General features: G+C 37.8%; 1 protein-coding gene across 2 annotated transcripts in view; it reads right to left on the minus strand.

Annotated features, from left to right (window-relative positions):
* Nucleotides 1–16,018, minus strand: part of LOC112056694 (dorsal-ventral patterning protein Sog) — a 168,714-nt gene extending 152,696 nt beyond the window's left edge. For both annotated transcript variants that reach the window (XM_052885291.1, XM_052885290.1), the window contains exon 1: nucleotides 15,514–16,018. In XM_052885291.1, the coding sequence (XP_052741251.1) occupies nucleotides 15,514–16,003 (490 nt within the window). In that variant the 5' untranslated portion in view covers nucleotides 16,004–16,018. The remainder of the gene's footprint in view (nucleotides 1–15,513) is intronic.
* Between the last annotated feature and the right edge of the window lie 473 nt (nucleotides 16,019–16,491).

Here is a 16,491-nt window from a genome sequence, read left to right on the forward strand (position 1 = left end):
CCTGCCAGCCATTCTAAAAAACCTCAATCACCCCAGCCGGAGATCGAACCCAGGACCTTCGTCTTGTAAAGCCATAGCGCATGATACTGCGCCACCGAGTCCGTCAAAACTACCACGGCTTTAAGATGCGTGGTAGCGAGTTTATCAAATTAGAACACATTGTCTATCGACTCTTTGAAAATATGTGTCTCCCATTGTCACTTCAACTTTGTAGGCGACTTTCTTCTGTAGATCTCCTCAATTCTGATTCGAGATACTCCTAAAATAGCTCGCTCTGTCTCCCTCTGAGCACTGAGTAAATATGAGCTTTCATATCAGGCTCATAGTTAGCGACCAAGTCTCGTAGGTCATCACTGGAAAGTGGCAACACCCACTGTCGTCAGGCACCGAAGAATTTAGGCGAAAAAATATCGTGTGATTATATGTCGTACTAATTTAAACATTTTTTATAATGTTAAAATTTAAACTAATTTAAACTCACCCCCTATGGTTTCTACACGACATCGTACCGGAAAGCTAAATAGCTTGGCGATACGTCTTTGTCGGTAGGGTGGTAACTAGCCACGGCCGAAGCCTCCCACCAGCCAGACCTGGACAAATTAAGAAAATCTCAATCTGCCTAGCCGGGGATCGAGCCCAGGACCTCCGTTTTGTAAATCCACCGCGCATGCCACTGCGCCACGGAGGCCGTCAAAATTCAAAAGTCTGGTGACTACTAACTACTAGGTAACTGCGAGTGCCTCGACAGTTTTTTAGCTATGAGTGCATATAATTTAAAAAAAAAAAATTATTACAATAACCAGCAAGTGGATAGTCGCACAATGCCGCGCAATTATCAGAACCGCAAACACTGCATTTTCATTCCAAACGCGACGTGAACAAACAATCTCGTATAATAAAATGCATAAACATTCCAGAAGTCAGGATTATTCTCGCGTACATGTGACATGTGTGCATTATGCATTCAATGCTCGCACACTAAGACATCACGTACCGTATTGGCTGAATCACACGAGAATTTTTACTGAACACGTTATTTCTAATCTATGAAGTCAAATCAATCATATTTTTGTCGCATTATCAGAGGCGATTATGTTACATAACTAGATTATCCGCATCTACGAGTATTTATTTGCACACAGTTTAAATTCGGCCTTGTGTAGGTATGCTTGAACGAAGAATCGTTGGTCCAAATGTTCGGCAACATATAGCTACTGGGCTTAATTCCTAGATCGAGCTATAAAATATTGGATTTTTTTTCAATACACCCCAGTCACGTTCCGGAACTGATAATTTTTTTTTATTCTTTACAAGTTAGCCCTTGACTACAATCTCACCTGATGGTCAGTGATGATGTAGTCTTAGATGGAAGCGGGCTATCTTGTTAGGAGGAGGATGAAAAACCACACCCCTTTCGGTTTCTACACGGCATCGTACCGGAACGCTAAATTGCTTGGTACGTCTTTGCTGGTAGGGTGGTAACTAGCCACGGCCGAAGCCTCCCACCAGCCAAGTAGAGTACTTTTAGGCCGTCAGTCCCCGTTATAAACATTATAAACATAAAATTATGTAAGTATGATCATTTACGTCAGAATGTAAGTGATAATCATTCAGACTCAAATAATTATCATATATAAACCCGCTACACATATTACACGCATTGGGCCAGTAATGTTCTATTATTGTCTATGTCTATGATGAATGAAAAGTAAGACCAGCTGGCTTATAAACTTATTAAAATAAACATCAAAGCAATTGACTAAATGTCCTTTACCTACTGTGTGATATCCATAAACAATCAAAAATCAAAACAAAAAGCATCGGGTTACATTTTTACATAGAATCTCAATATCATATATGTCAACTAGCATACGTCAAAGATAGTGAATATGCCTGCAGCAGGCTAATTCACTATCTTTGACTATGGTATGGTAGTTGACTTAAACGAAATTCAGATTCTATGTATAAATGTCATCTTGTGTCTACTGTGGGATATCATACAATTATGTAGATGACATTTCTCAATTGGTTGATAAAAGAATAGGTTGATAATAAAGAACAAAATAGTGAATATGCCAGCTAACCCATCAAAGAAGTCTATAAAGCAAGTAAGAGGGAATTAAGTCCAATTCCCAACAGTGGAATACATTCGTCAGAATATTTATCACAAGTAACATGATTAGGAGAAATTGTCAATAATTTTATTAATACTCAAAGTAAAGCTATTTTCATGATCCAGTTAACACGAATGTATTTCTTTTGGGAACAGTCAATTTACAGCAATGGGTGAAACATCTGTCACGTTCCACTTCATACTTTAGTTATCAATTAAAATGTCTTTATTATGAGCGTCAAATACATGAAACAAATGACAAGCAAAATGATAGAAGCATTTACAAATTGTCATCAATTTATAAATCATCAAAACACTTATCATAACAAAGATTAGTGTTAGTAATCAATTAAATAAAGTCGCTCTCAAATTACAGTCTTATTTGAATGACCTTGTTTTTTAGTCAATGAAGTCATTGCTAAAAATTAACTACCTAAGTATAACTACCTCCATAACAAAAGTATTTTTCACACGAAACGCATTTTTTACACAAAAGGCAATCAATGTAATTTATAGCTATAATGCTCCAACCATTAAATTTTAGTTTTGGATGTGCGATAATCAATAATTTCTTAATTTTTATTTTTATTCCATATGAACCACTAAACCAATTTAAGAAATTCTTTCATCAATGGAAAGTTACATTATTATGGAGTAACATAAGCCACATTTTATCCCCATATTCGCACAGGTACAAGAACTACGTGGGTGAAACTGAAAATGCGTACGTTAATATGATTTTTATGAATACTGTCACATTGTGTTCACGATTCTTATTCATCACTGATACCTTTCCCAGGCACTCGTGAATTCATCATCATCATCATTCATCACCATCTTCATTATCATCAGTCGATGGACGTCCACTGCTGGACATATGCACTCTTGCATAGACCTCCAAGCACAATGGTCTCGAGCCGCCAGCATCCAGCGGCTCCCTGCAAACCGCTTGATATCCTCCGTCCACCTAGAAGGGGGTCGACCAACACTGCGCGTATGTAAATTACCTTATCATAAAAGCCGAAATCAATAGCCATGATAAAATAATGAGAATTTTATTTTCAAAACACATGCACGGATTTTGATAATAGTAAATTATAATTAATTATAATTAATCATATTCAACATTAGATAATACGTTTGATTAAATATCGGGCAAATGTTTATATGTACGAGTACTACGAGAAAGTCTACTTAATGATAAATTTTATATAAAAAAATATGTCATCCATTCTGCGCAAACGAGAAACGTATTATGATTATCATTTTTGAATCAAATTCAAAAACACACCAGTTCTGTAATCGATTCGGTATTAGTAAATAGATATATACAAGAGTCGTGATAACCTAGTGGATATAACCTCTGCCTCCGATTCCGGAAGGTGTGGGTTCGAATCCGGTCCGGGGCATGCACCTCCAACTTTTCAGTTGCGAGCATTTTAAGAAAATAAAAATCACGTGACTCAACGGTGAATGAAAACATCGTGAAGAAACCTGCATACCAGAGAATTTTCTTAATTCTCTGCGTGTGCGAAGTCTGCCAATCCGCATTGGGCCAGCGTGGTGGACTATTGGCCTAAGTCTTCTTATTCTGAGAGGAGACTCGATCTCTTACGTTCTCGAGCTTTAGCGTTTTATTTTACTACTCATCTAACCACAAAGCTTTTTAAAGAAACATTGTCACCCTAAGTCCAATGACGTGCATTGGAGGAGCATGGTGGGTCTAAACCATATCCTACCAGGAGGCCTGGCGCTGTAGAGAGTTTGGCTGACAAAGTACAAGTTAATCTATTAATAATAATCGAGCTTAACAATTCATATTCGGCTCACTGTTGAGCACGAGTCTTCTATCAGATTGAGAAGGGTTAGGCTAATAGCCGACCACGCTAGCCAAATGCGGATCGGCTTAAAGATTTAAGGTTTCACGATGTTATTCCTTCACCGTTTAATCTTAATGCACATCAACTGAAAAGTTGGACGTGCATCACTCGGATTAGAACTTACGCTCTCCGAATCGAAGGCAGAGGTCATATCCACTGGGCTATCACGGCTATCTAATCTGGCTTATTTAATTTAATACCCGTATAAACCAACACTTACTGGCACATCTATATGATATGTGCGATTAGCTTTCATTTTCGCACTCGTCAACATTTGATGACGTCAATGTTTTCGCCGCCATGTTTGCACAGAATGTTATCGGAGGAAAGACGAGATCCTCTCTGTCTATGCGTTGTAGATTATATAACTTGTTTACTATTCATTAATTTGCATTGTATTGTATTATTTGCATCTGCATAGTGCTATATACTCGTAGTATTGAATTGTTTGTACTCCTTACATATCCTATCTATACTAATCTTAATATATAAAAGCTAAAGGTCGAAAACCACTTGACGTTCAAAGTTGAAATTTGGCAAGGAGGTAGTTTAAAGTTAGTAGAAGTCCGCTAAAGACAGATTTTGCGAGAGGGCCAGATTAAGGAGGAATATGGGCGGACGAAGTCGGGGGCGTCCGGTAGTATAATAAAGGGAAATACGAGTATTATGTCCCAATTTCGTATGGAGGCTGGGCCTTTATTCCAAGTGTCACCTAAGCAGAACAAATTATTTTTATCTTATAAAAATATAAAATACTAGCTGACGCCGCGCGGTTTCATCCACGTGATTCCCGTTCCCGTAGGAATACGGAGATAATATATAACCTATAGCCTTCCTCGATATATGGGCTATATAACACTGAAAGAATTTTTCAAATCGGACCAGTAGTTCCTGAGATGAGCGCGTTCAATCAAACAAACAAACAAAGAAACTCTTCAGCTTTATAATATTAGTATAGATAGGGCTTAAAACCCAAAATAAAAAAAATTACAGACAGACAGACGGAAAACAAAGTGATCTTATAAGGGCTCCGTTTTTCCTTTTGATGTAAGGAACCCTAAAGAGGATCTACACTGCAGGCCACAGTTTGTTCCCAACAAAATGTCCACGTTTATTTCGTTCACCGCATTGTGTAAACATCATTAATACCCGACTAACCATTAACGTAACAGAATTCGCTTCTAGAGTTGCGAGTTACGCTTTCATGTGGTTTTCGATAAGAAACCGAGATAATATTACGATTACTACATTCATAAGTTTATATTCCCTAGCCCAGTGGATATGACCTCTGCCTCCGATTTCGGAGGGTGTGGGTTCGAATCCGGTCCGGGGCATGCACCTCCAACTTTTCAGTTGTGTGCATTTTAAGAAATTAAATATCACGTGTATCAATCGGTGAAGGAAAACATCGTGAGGAAACCTGCATACCAGAGAATTTCTTAATTCTCTGCGTGTTTGAAGTCTGCCAATCCGCATTGGGCCAGCGTGGTGGACTATTGGCCTAACCCCTCTCATTCTGAGAGGAGACTCGAGCTCAGCAGTGAGCCGTATATGGGTTGATAACGATTACTACATTCATAAACCAGTGGCAAATACTTTATATGAACAAAAATAGTATCTATGCTTGTAACGTTGTCATCAATTGTATATTATAATATTGTATGATTGATGATATGATGAGGGTACTACAACATTGATGAGTTCCTTAATGATAAAGATGCTTGGAGGCCGTTGGATCAGCTTCCACCTTCACACAGAAAGTAAAACTATAAGAAATGTAAACAGTAATTGTTATCAATTGTAAATTGTAATACTGTATGACTTTTTCAAAAGAGCAACTGTTGAGTTTCTTGCCGGTATCTTCTCAGCAGAATCTGCCTTCCGAACCGGTGGTAAAATCCTTACAAATAGTCAAAAGTCACGTATCAAAAGTGCTTGTAAACTGAGCCTACTTGAAATAAATGAATTTTGAATTTTTGAATTTATTTTAAAGCGGAAGAGTTCGTTTGTGTGTTTTAGAATTACTTTTTGTGATTTACAATCGTTGAATTGTATTTTTTTTTGTATACCAATATACATACGTATTTACGCAGTAGGTTATCAAGTTAGTATAAAACTTTATTCTTAAAAGTTCGTAAGTTACCTATGGGTTTTCCGCGCGGACAACGACACGACAAAGGTAAACAATGAAATTCAATGTAGGTGTGATGAAGTAGATCCATCCAATGTAGATCCATGAAAGGTAACAGACAGACATACCTATTTTTGCGTTTATAATATCAGTATTATAAATCATCATCATCATCAGTAACAACCCATAGTCGGCTCACTGTTGAGCACGCGTCTCCTCTCAGAATGACTTGGGTTAGACTAATAGTCCACTACGCTGGTCCAATGCGGATTGGCAGACTTCACACACGTAGATAATTAAAAAAAACTCATGTATTATAAATATTTAATACATAACATGTACTAATACTATAAATGCAAAATTAATTCCTTTTGAAAAACAGAATTCAATGCGAACGGAGATAAAGGGCGTAACTAGTCGTATTATACATTTAAAAAAAAACTTTTATCTGTGATACATACCTAATAATGTATGCCAATTTGAGTCATTAAAAAAACATTTGCCAGGTGTATACCTTTAACATAATCAAAGCCTTTAGCGTTTGCGATATACGCGAATTCTATTGAAAAAGAACTAAACGAAACCACAAAACAAATAATATAAAACATCGAAAATTGCGTCATTTATTGGCGATAAAAATAAAACAGGATTATTAGCGTTTATTGATACGCTACCGCCTTCGGGTTACGAGATCATACGATAAACTGCAAACATTGAACCAAAAATAATTTATGAATAATGCCTAATTATACATTTTGTTATTTACAAACACGAATGGTTATCGTGCCTATCAGCACGTAGTATTTTCGCGTACTGGATATCCCGTGTCTTGATTCACGTCGTCACAAAATACTTCACCGTGAAAGCAGTGTCATAGGCTAGAAACAGTCGCTACAATTTCCAGTGACTGTCTGTGATTTCAAAATAATAGTGTTTTTTCAAGTAATTACAATTATTTGCACGATACTAAAACATAATCAAGCTTTTTTTTTAAAATTGTTGTCTTTCTGTTTGTCCGGGCTAATCTCTGGATCGACTGAACCGATTTTAATGTGACTTTCACTGGAAGATAGAGGAGATCATGAAGCAACATTAAGGCTACTTTTATTTCAAAAATACATGATGTATCCGCGGAATTTCACGCGTACGAAGTCGCGGGCGTATGCTAGTGCTAACTAAATATTATGAATGCAATTGTGAGTTTGTTTGTCACGCTTTTATCTTGAGACTACTAAACTAATTTCAAGAATTCTTTCACAAATGGAAATCTATATTATCAGCGAGTAACATAGACATTTTATCCCCGTATTCCAACTGAAACGGGAACTGCGCGAATCAAACAAATGTATATTCTAATGCCCTCAAAACCTTCAAGGCTAAGGGCCATTATTTCTGCTTCTCATAAAACTATGTTTGAGGTGTCATTCGATTAGGAATCGCATGTATTTAGTTTTTGAAAAAATTCAAGGATTATTAACAACTAGCGGACGCCCGCGACTTCGTCCGCGTGGAATTCAGTTTTTCACAAATCCCGCGGGAACCATGGATTTTTTCGGGATGAAAAGTAGCCTATGTGTTAATCCACAGTAAAATCTATTTCCATTCCAAGTTTCAGCCAAATCGCTTCAGTAGCCGCAGCGTAAAAGAGAAATAAACATACTTACACACTTACACACAAACATTCGCCTTTATAATATTTGTTTGATAGTGTGATGTGACAGTGTGATGTTGTATTGTCTCTGAATTTTGTTTTCTGTGTTAGTCGTTGTTAGTCTTTCTTATCATTAACACCAGACGATAAATGTTCACGCTAAGTGGAAAACGATTTTCACACAAGTGCCACCTGAATGATTGACGTCACAAGGACACGGATTTCTTACTAACACTTGCTATCACTCTAATGCATTACACATCCCATGCAGTGGCATGCACGAGGTTTTTAACTAGGGTAGGCATTGTACGTAATAATAGTATAAAAAAGATTTCTAATTCAGTCATCATTAACAACCCATATTTGGCTCACTGTTGAGCACGAGTCTCCCTCGATGAGAGGATGAGAGATGAGAGTGATTAGGCCTTAGTCTACCACGCTGGCCCATTGCGGATTAGCAGACTTCACACACCTAGAGAATTAAGAAAATTCTCAGGTATGCAGGTTGCAGGCCGGAAACCGGAAGGAAAGGATTTTCATCCTCCTCCTAACAAGTTAGACCGCTTCCATCATAGATTTAGATTGCATCATCACTTACCATCAGGTGAGATTATAAGTCAAGGGCTAACTTGTAAAGAATAAAAAAAAGTAAAAGTTAAGATCATTTTCGTCTTTCGCATTACCGCAATGGATAAAAAAATTCCGTTGAAAAAAAAAATGTTTACGACCCCGCAATTTCGTTGCGCGAAAAATTTACATACGTCATTTCATAGGACTCTTAAACTTTTTAATGCCGCCGTAATTTTATTACGGCTATGAAATGTGTCTGCGGAGATTTTCCGTGATTTTCATGACATCGCATAGGTATTTGTAGTTTAAATGCATATGCTTACACATAATTTACAGCCGTAGATATAGACTTATCTCCGAGTTCAACATTATCCGTTTATCCCTTAATACTGGACATTAGACAATCTAAAAATAAATGAATATCGATATGATAATACCTATTATAGGTAATCTATAATTTACACTTTGACAGGGGTAAGTTATAGTTCAAATAACTAGCACAACGTAAAACTTGCTCCATAAAGTAAGCACATTCGCCGCTAAACAGGAGCGTTGTATAGTTCTAATCGACGCTTAACATCTCACGTAAAATAGGGCACGAGACAGTGCATGTAAGACATGCTCCTAATAAGTGTAGTTCGCTTTGTTTTTTCGTAATAAAAGCGAACCCTTGACTTTAGTCTTACATTAATAAACATACACCAGATGATACGTTCAGCCGTCATTATAAAGCGAGGACTGTGTCCAAAAATTGTAACATCAACCCGCACCCACCGCAATTCCCACCCGCTTAATGTTGCGAGTTTGTTGCGCTGTAAAATTTTCCCTATTTTTTAGGTAAAATTTTACCTAAAAATAGTGTACAGTTTATCATGTTAATTTATATGGTAAATAAAAATAATAAAATGAAAATAAAAATCACTAAAAAGTTTAAAATTATTTATTTGACAAAAGTTAAAACTACCACCAGAAAACAATTCCTACTGCTATGAGTCAGCAAAAGTCATGAGTCAAATTTGAATAGGCACTAGGCCTATTCAATATTGACTCAAAGACTTATACGAGTATAGAGGTAGGGAAAACGGAAGCTGAAAAGGCTGATGTTCGCTTATAAGGCCATTATTTGCGATTAAGGTTTGGTAACCTGCTTCTTCAAACTACTATAAACAGACAATTACATATTTTTTTCGATTCAACAAAATGTGTGGAAATCTACGAAAGTGTATTCGCGGAAAAAATCCACACGGACGAAGCTGTTGTCGTGAGATAGTTATATTATATTTGGATACGTTTCCCTGACACGTCGCGTCGTGTCTCGGTGGATCGTCTAGACGAAGACTTTTTTCTCTTCTCGGTAATACGATTTTTGGCACGTATCTTTAGATATTTTTGGCAAACATTCCGACTTTAATCCCATCCGAAAAATGAATGAAAGATGTCAAGAAAGTGACTCACTTTTATCTCGCCTCAGATATCCTTGGATCTAATTATAATACTAGCCCATAGCCGCAACTACACAATATATGTTTTAATAAATAAAATGGACCGATATTGATGTGTTTTCTTTGCATTTCAGTGGATTTGGATTCATAAATAATTGGACCAGATAAAGGTTCAGGTTCTATAAATTTTATTTCTTACATTTTTTTGTTTGTACCTACTAAAAAATATATTATCGGTCCCAAAAATTTACCTCCCCACCATCCGTAACTAAATGAAATTTGTATTTGATATAACATCATAATGATGTTAAACCAATTTTGAGATTGTTTGAGGATAAACGTAAAATAAATGCAATTTTACGAACACTAAGCCGAGAAAGTGAATCCAAGGCGAAAATTTTAATTAGGTAAAGCGCCAATTTTTAAAATCTTTATCATGTTTTTATAACATTTATTAGTTTTATTTAAAAATTTATTCAGTGTGTTGAAAGATAAATTACATTGTTGCAAAGAGAGTGGCATTGCAATGAAAACCAAAATTTAATAAGCATTTCGCTGTTTTGAATGGCTCCCCGCCCGACATTACGGGTGCTTATCTGAAATGCCAAATCTTGAAAAAAATCATAAATAACGTAATATATTATGACCACAAATTATATATACGCGTATATAATTTTTTAAGATTTCCAAACGATAGTTTAAAATTTTTTTAACATACCATTTTTTTAGTAAATTCATAGGTAGATAATAATAAACAGGGTGCCCTAAAATAGTCTGATGATGTACAGCTTTGGGAGCCTATCATCATCATAAGGTCTTGGGTACGAGTTTTGGGTACTATGAATACTATGAAAATATTGAGTTTACTTTCAGAAAAAAATTGTCGGGCGGAATCGGGACACTGATACCTATATCTTTACTGGGTGATACATCTTGCCGCGGAGTTACAGTTAATTCGTTCTGGTTATATATATTAACAACTATCTTGATGGTTGCCTCCGATTCCGGAGGGTATAGGTTCGAATCCGGTCCGGGGCATGCACCTCGAACTTTCAGTTATGTGCATTTTAAGAAATTTAAATATCATGTCCCTCAAAGCGTGAGGAAATCTGCATACAGATACACACTAAACATCTTGATTCGCAACTGTCAGGGCTTGGTTTTACTCATTTAGATACCTGATCACCTGACTTATGGTAGGCATCCACAAATCCGCATCAAACGGATTGTAGTGTTCTTTGTAGTAGACACACAAGTGCGTCCACTGATCCGCATCGTACGGATTTTATCTACGGCAAAATAAACAAAAAAAATACAGTAAAACAGATGGCTGCTGGAGCAGACATGTTCTGTAGTGGAGACCGCGTACCAGCAAGCGCAGTGTAGGACGCCCTCCAGCTAGATGGTCCGACGACATCTAGAAGGTAGTGGGAAGTGGCTGGATGAGCAAGGCGGAGGATCGTGTGTGGTGGCGCGCTCTCGGAAAGGCCTATGTCCAGCAGTGGACGAATACAGGCTGTTGATGAAAATAAAATATCCGATTGTTTGATACAATGCGTCCGATACCGATGCGGATCAGGACGCCTACGTTATAACGCCTCCGTAAATAGTCAGGGCTCTTACGTCAAGGGTAACATTATCACCAATTGAGTAAAACGTCAATACGAGCGTATAAAATAAATATAATAAAAATAATCATTTAGTAATAAAAAGTACGTACCCACCACAATCAATATATCAGATAGCACACTCATCTGTGATAATAGTAATTGTAACAATACGTTATCAATTATGCGATTCTAAATAATTATAATGTTATCCTTTTTCTTGGTATACTGACCCAGATTAGATATCTACTCGAATCCGTAAAAGGTTTACGTATAACGGTCACATTGGGAGACGGGACTAATACGTTTATGGTATATGCAGACACAACAAGGTCAGAGCAAAGTGAGGCGGAATCAAAAGGTATCCCGACCTTCTTTTTTTTTCTTTACAAGTTCGCCCTTGACTACAATCTCACCTGTAAGTGATGATGCAGTCTAATATGGAAGCTGACGTGTTAGGAGGTGGATGAAAATCCACACTCCTTTTGGCTTCTACACGACATCGTACCGGAATGCTAAATCGCTTGGCAGTACGTCTTTGCCAGTAGGGTGGTAACTAGCCACGGCTGAAGCCACCCACCAGTCACAAGTATGTTGCAATAGTCGGGGGAATGACACTCAAGGATAAGGTACGCAATAAATATATAGAGCTTCAAGGAAAAAGCAAAGGTGTCCAGGCTGAGATGGTACGATCTTGTGATACGGAGACTAGATGACCACGTCGTGAAGAAGTGTGTTCTATGAATGCTAAGAAGAGGTGGAAAACGGAGACCAATAACAACGTTGTTGATGAAGGTCAGCAACGACCTGAAGAATAACGATCCGCCAGGCCCTTAGGGTTCATTTACACGAGCGGCAACTCTATCGACGACCGCAGTCGACTGCAGTCAGCGACGTCTCGGCGACAGCTAACGGCACTCGACTGCAGTCGTCGGTAGAGTTGCCACTAAGGGCCTGGCGGAAGATGACGCAAGGGAGCGTACAATTTTTTGCCGCATAATTGGAAAAGCCGACTCCGTTAACACGAGGCGTACTCTGTAAGGCGAGGTTGAAGAAGAATTTTTTTTTTGTTCTATTGTTCTCTTGCGATCAGTCGATAGACTATGAGCAGAGGAGTTGTAGGGAGATTTGGCGGTGAGAAGCAACTTTCCCCAGCGGGAGAAGCTCCATATATATGTATGTCATATGTGGCTTTCAATCAAGAATTTGCCGTCTTTTCAAGCGTCGAATCGCCTGTGGTATCGTTAACTGGACATCCAGATGATTCGGATGATTTCTGAGTCTATCTTTGTATTGGTCGTTAGTGGATTTTCCTTCGAAGAAGAATTTAAAAAAAGAATTGTCTCTATCAAAGTTAAATACGAAGCACAAATAACCAGCATTTAAAAAACAATATTTACCACAAGTATTACTGATTAGTCTGATTTAGGTATCAGATAATATCACAATATTACGTAAGGGCAAGCAAAATGAACAGTCAATGAAATTAATTTGATACTCGCTATCATATCGGCCGATCTTTTCGGTCAGGAGTAGGTAGATTATAAATCATATTGATCATAATAATCACAATTCAGAATATATGCATTTTTATTTGTATAAAAAACACAAACGGGACCTTAAGTTTATATTAAGTACCTACCTACCTAATCCTACTAATATTATAAAGGCGAAATTTTGTGTGTAAGTGTGTAAGTATGTTTGTTCCTCTTTTAGGCTGCAACTACTCAAGCGATTTGGCTGAAATTTGGAATGGAAATAGATTTTATTCTGGATTAACACAAAGGTTATTTTTCATCCCCGTAAAATCCATGGTTCCCGCGGGATTTGTGAAAAACTGCAATCCACGCGGACGAAGTCGCGGGCGTCTGCTAGTAACTAATAATAATCGTTTACGAAATAAAAAGCACACCTCTTTAGACGTTTCTCTCCGCTAATAGATATCTTTAATTCAACTACTGAAAGTATCTAGCTGATGATGTAACCTCGCACTGAACATGACATTGCCATCGTACATTCATATGTGTGGAGACAGCTGAAGCCGTATTATGTATTTATTCTGTGCCACGACTATAGTATAATATAACTAGCAGACGACCGCGACTACGTCCACGTGGAATTCAGTTTATCACAAATCCCGCGTGAACCATGGATTTTTCCGGGATGAAAAGTGCCTATGTGTTAATACAGAGTAAAATCTATTTCCTTTCCAAATTTCAGCCTAATCGCTTTAGTAGTAGCGGCGAAAGAGTAACAAACATCCAAACAAACATACATCCATACAATACTATTAGGATAGGAGTTACCCAGTCACAGCGTGTTACGCAGAGCCACAATTTGCAATCGTTTGCAAAAATTACGTTTTGAACTACCTATAATATTAATCAGTCATATTAAACGCATTGATAAGATTGCAAAATCGTACGATATCAGTGTTCGAGTGGTTACGAAATAAAAAAAAATAAAAGGACGCGATTTCAAGTTGCCGTTACGCAATCATTTTAGGTTATTTAGTTGTTTTTAAATATTCTGCGCGTTCACAAGAGTCGCTCCTTCGCAAGTTAAACGTTTTTACAGTTGCAACCAAGGCCGAAACCAGCGGGTGGTTGTGATTTGAACCGACGACGAAATATTTTTTTGTTTAAAACAAAAGTGAACTGCTGTGAAGTTTTTGAATAATTTCATTATTTAGTCACAGAGTGAACAATAGTAGGCAGATAGAGCCGCGGAACACGACGATGTCGTAGCCGCTCCAAATACAAAATTCAAATACTCGTCAGTAAGACACGAAGCTTCGCTCGGTAATTTTTCAATTTTATTCAATTGCGTCTTATGTTTTTAATTATTTTACAAACTGTTACTGTAATTATTGATTATTATGTTAATATACGTAATTGTTGTTAGTGTCAAATTTTGAAATACAAATTATGAAGAACGGTTGTATATGCGGATGTCAAGGAGACGCGTGACGTGAGTATTTTAAATGCGAAAGTACCTTTTTTAATCTTATCCTAACTAAACAACTGAACCGATTTTAATGAATTTTGAATTTTCCGTATATCTGTATACGGAATAGAACTCACGGATTATTAATTAAAACACTCAGTCTAAGGACAAAATCTAGGATGTAAATTGAAATGAAAAATTAAATTCAGATGAATAAATTTAACATTTTTAAAGTTTAGGACGATTTAAATAATTATGTATTTTCAACAATAAGTACAATTGAAAAATATTTGAAAAAGAAAGGCATTTCTCTGAAAATATTTAATGCCACGCAAGAAAACATATCTTGGATACATTATAGGGAACATTATATATAAAAATATTATATTGGTTTATTATATTAGTGCAATATGGTTTTAGTTAATTATCGACTAACTTTTGTAATATCTACTCATTATAATTTCACATGTGTATAATAAATGCTATCTTAATCGATTTTGTAAGTAGATATACTTCACACACAGAGTAAAACATCAGTACGATTATAAAAATTTTATAATGGTATGTACCGAGCACCGAGTTAAAAGTACCCACTCATTTCTATAAGTCTATGCCCTCATGTTCGTTCTCAGATTTCTGATTTATAAACGGCTTCAAAAATAAGTGATGTTAAAGGGAAAAAGTTTATAATCATAGTTACGTCACACACTTGATATTGTTTAGATAAAAACGTCTTTGGCCGATAAAAAAGATAAGTACTATGCATCAAAAATAGATCTCTTGACATTTCTCCGTGTACCATGTCGAGAAGAAAGCCGATCGTAGCAATCACGTGGCTTTGTTTTTATTATCGCAGCGCGGGCGCAGTGTCGCATCGACGCACGTCAAACTAAATAATGTAGCGCGCGCTGTGTGACGGCAGTCGGCAACAATCGTCACCGCACCAATCTATGTATGCCGCTTAGCCGCTTACCGTGTAAGATTTAATTAATCGCGTCGCCCTACTACTTTACCAGGTCAGCAAATGCGGAATGTAATTATTTACATAAACGTTCTAATCCACAGACTGAGTGCTAGATCAACAAAGCTTAATTACTATTACACACATGATATTTATTATACAACACAAACATTATTGTTATATTTAAATAATAATTGGAATGATGCACTCACCGGCCGGTCTAGTGGTCCGTCGCGCGGGCTCATCCTCGCGCAGGTCTGGCGCGTGCCGGCGCGCAGAGACGGGCCCCGCGGGCGCGAGCAGCACCAGCATCACTAGTGCAGGCAGCATCGCACTGCCCGCACCTACCACTGGTATTCCACCGATCCCGGCCACGAAAAGGCCACGAGAAGGCCACGAGCGGACCACGAGCTCACTATTTTCGAATTTCGAATATCTTTCGCGTATTCGAACGGAGGCTCGCGAGGGCGAGAGAGTCGCGCACGCGTCAACACCACACGACGGTCGGGCCAGACTGAGGCGAGCGAGAAGCGATTTCCCGGCTCGTGCGGGCGAGGGGGCCGACGCGCCTCTCGGAAAACGCGGCCCATCGCGGTACGGGCGGGGAAAATTGCAGCGCTCCGACGCCGCCCGCCCCGCGCCCTGTGCACGCCACTCGGCTGCTCGCGCGACTGGCGGCGCATGGCCGCATACTCTATCCATTCGTTCGCATAATATTGTTGCACCGCTACACACTTATTGTTAGATTACAATTATTATTGTGGCTTATTAACTTATTTTTATCAAAACAATATTTAGGTATTTTTTATCAAATTACTTGTTTCTAATAATAGCCCAGTGGATAATCTCTGCCTTCGATTTGTAAAGCGTAAGTTTTCTTCATCTTCAATTTTTCAGAAATTAAATTTCTCATGTCTCAAATGATGAAGGACATTATCGTAAGGAAACCTGCATGCCTGAGATTTTTCTTAATTATCTGCGTGTGTTGTGGACTATTACTAATATTAGTCTAACCTCTCTCATTCTGAGAGAAGACGCGTGCAAGTGAGTCGAATATGGGGTGATAAGATTAAATAGCCAAAAAAACAAATTTCAGAAGATCTAAGGATGTCATAATTAATGTAAGTACCTTACGATTTTCTGAAACAATTGATATAAAGAGCTTTATTAATCTGGCCTTTGCCGACGCC

Source organism: Bicyclus anynana, chromosome 14, assembly GCF_947172395.1.
Source record: "Bicyclus anynana chromosome 14, ilBicAnyn1.1, whole genome shotgun sequence".
In the NCBI taxonomy this organism is placed as follows: domain Eukaryota; kingdom Metazoa; phylum Arthropoda; class Insecta; order Lepidoptera; family Nymphalidae; genus Bicyclus; species Bicyclus anynana.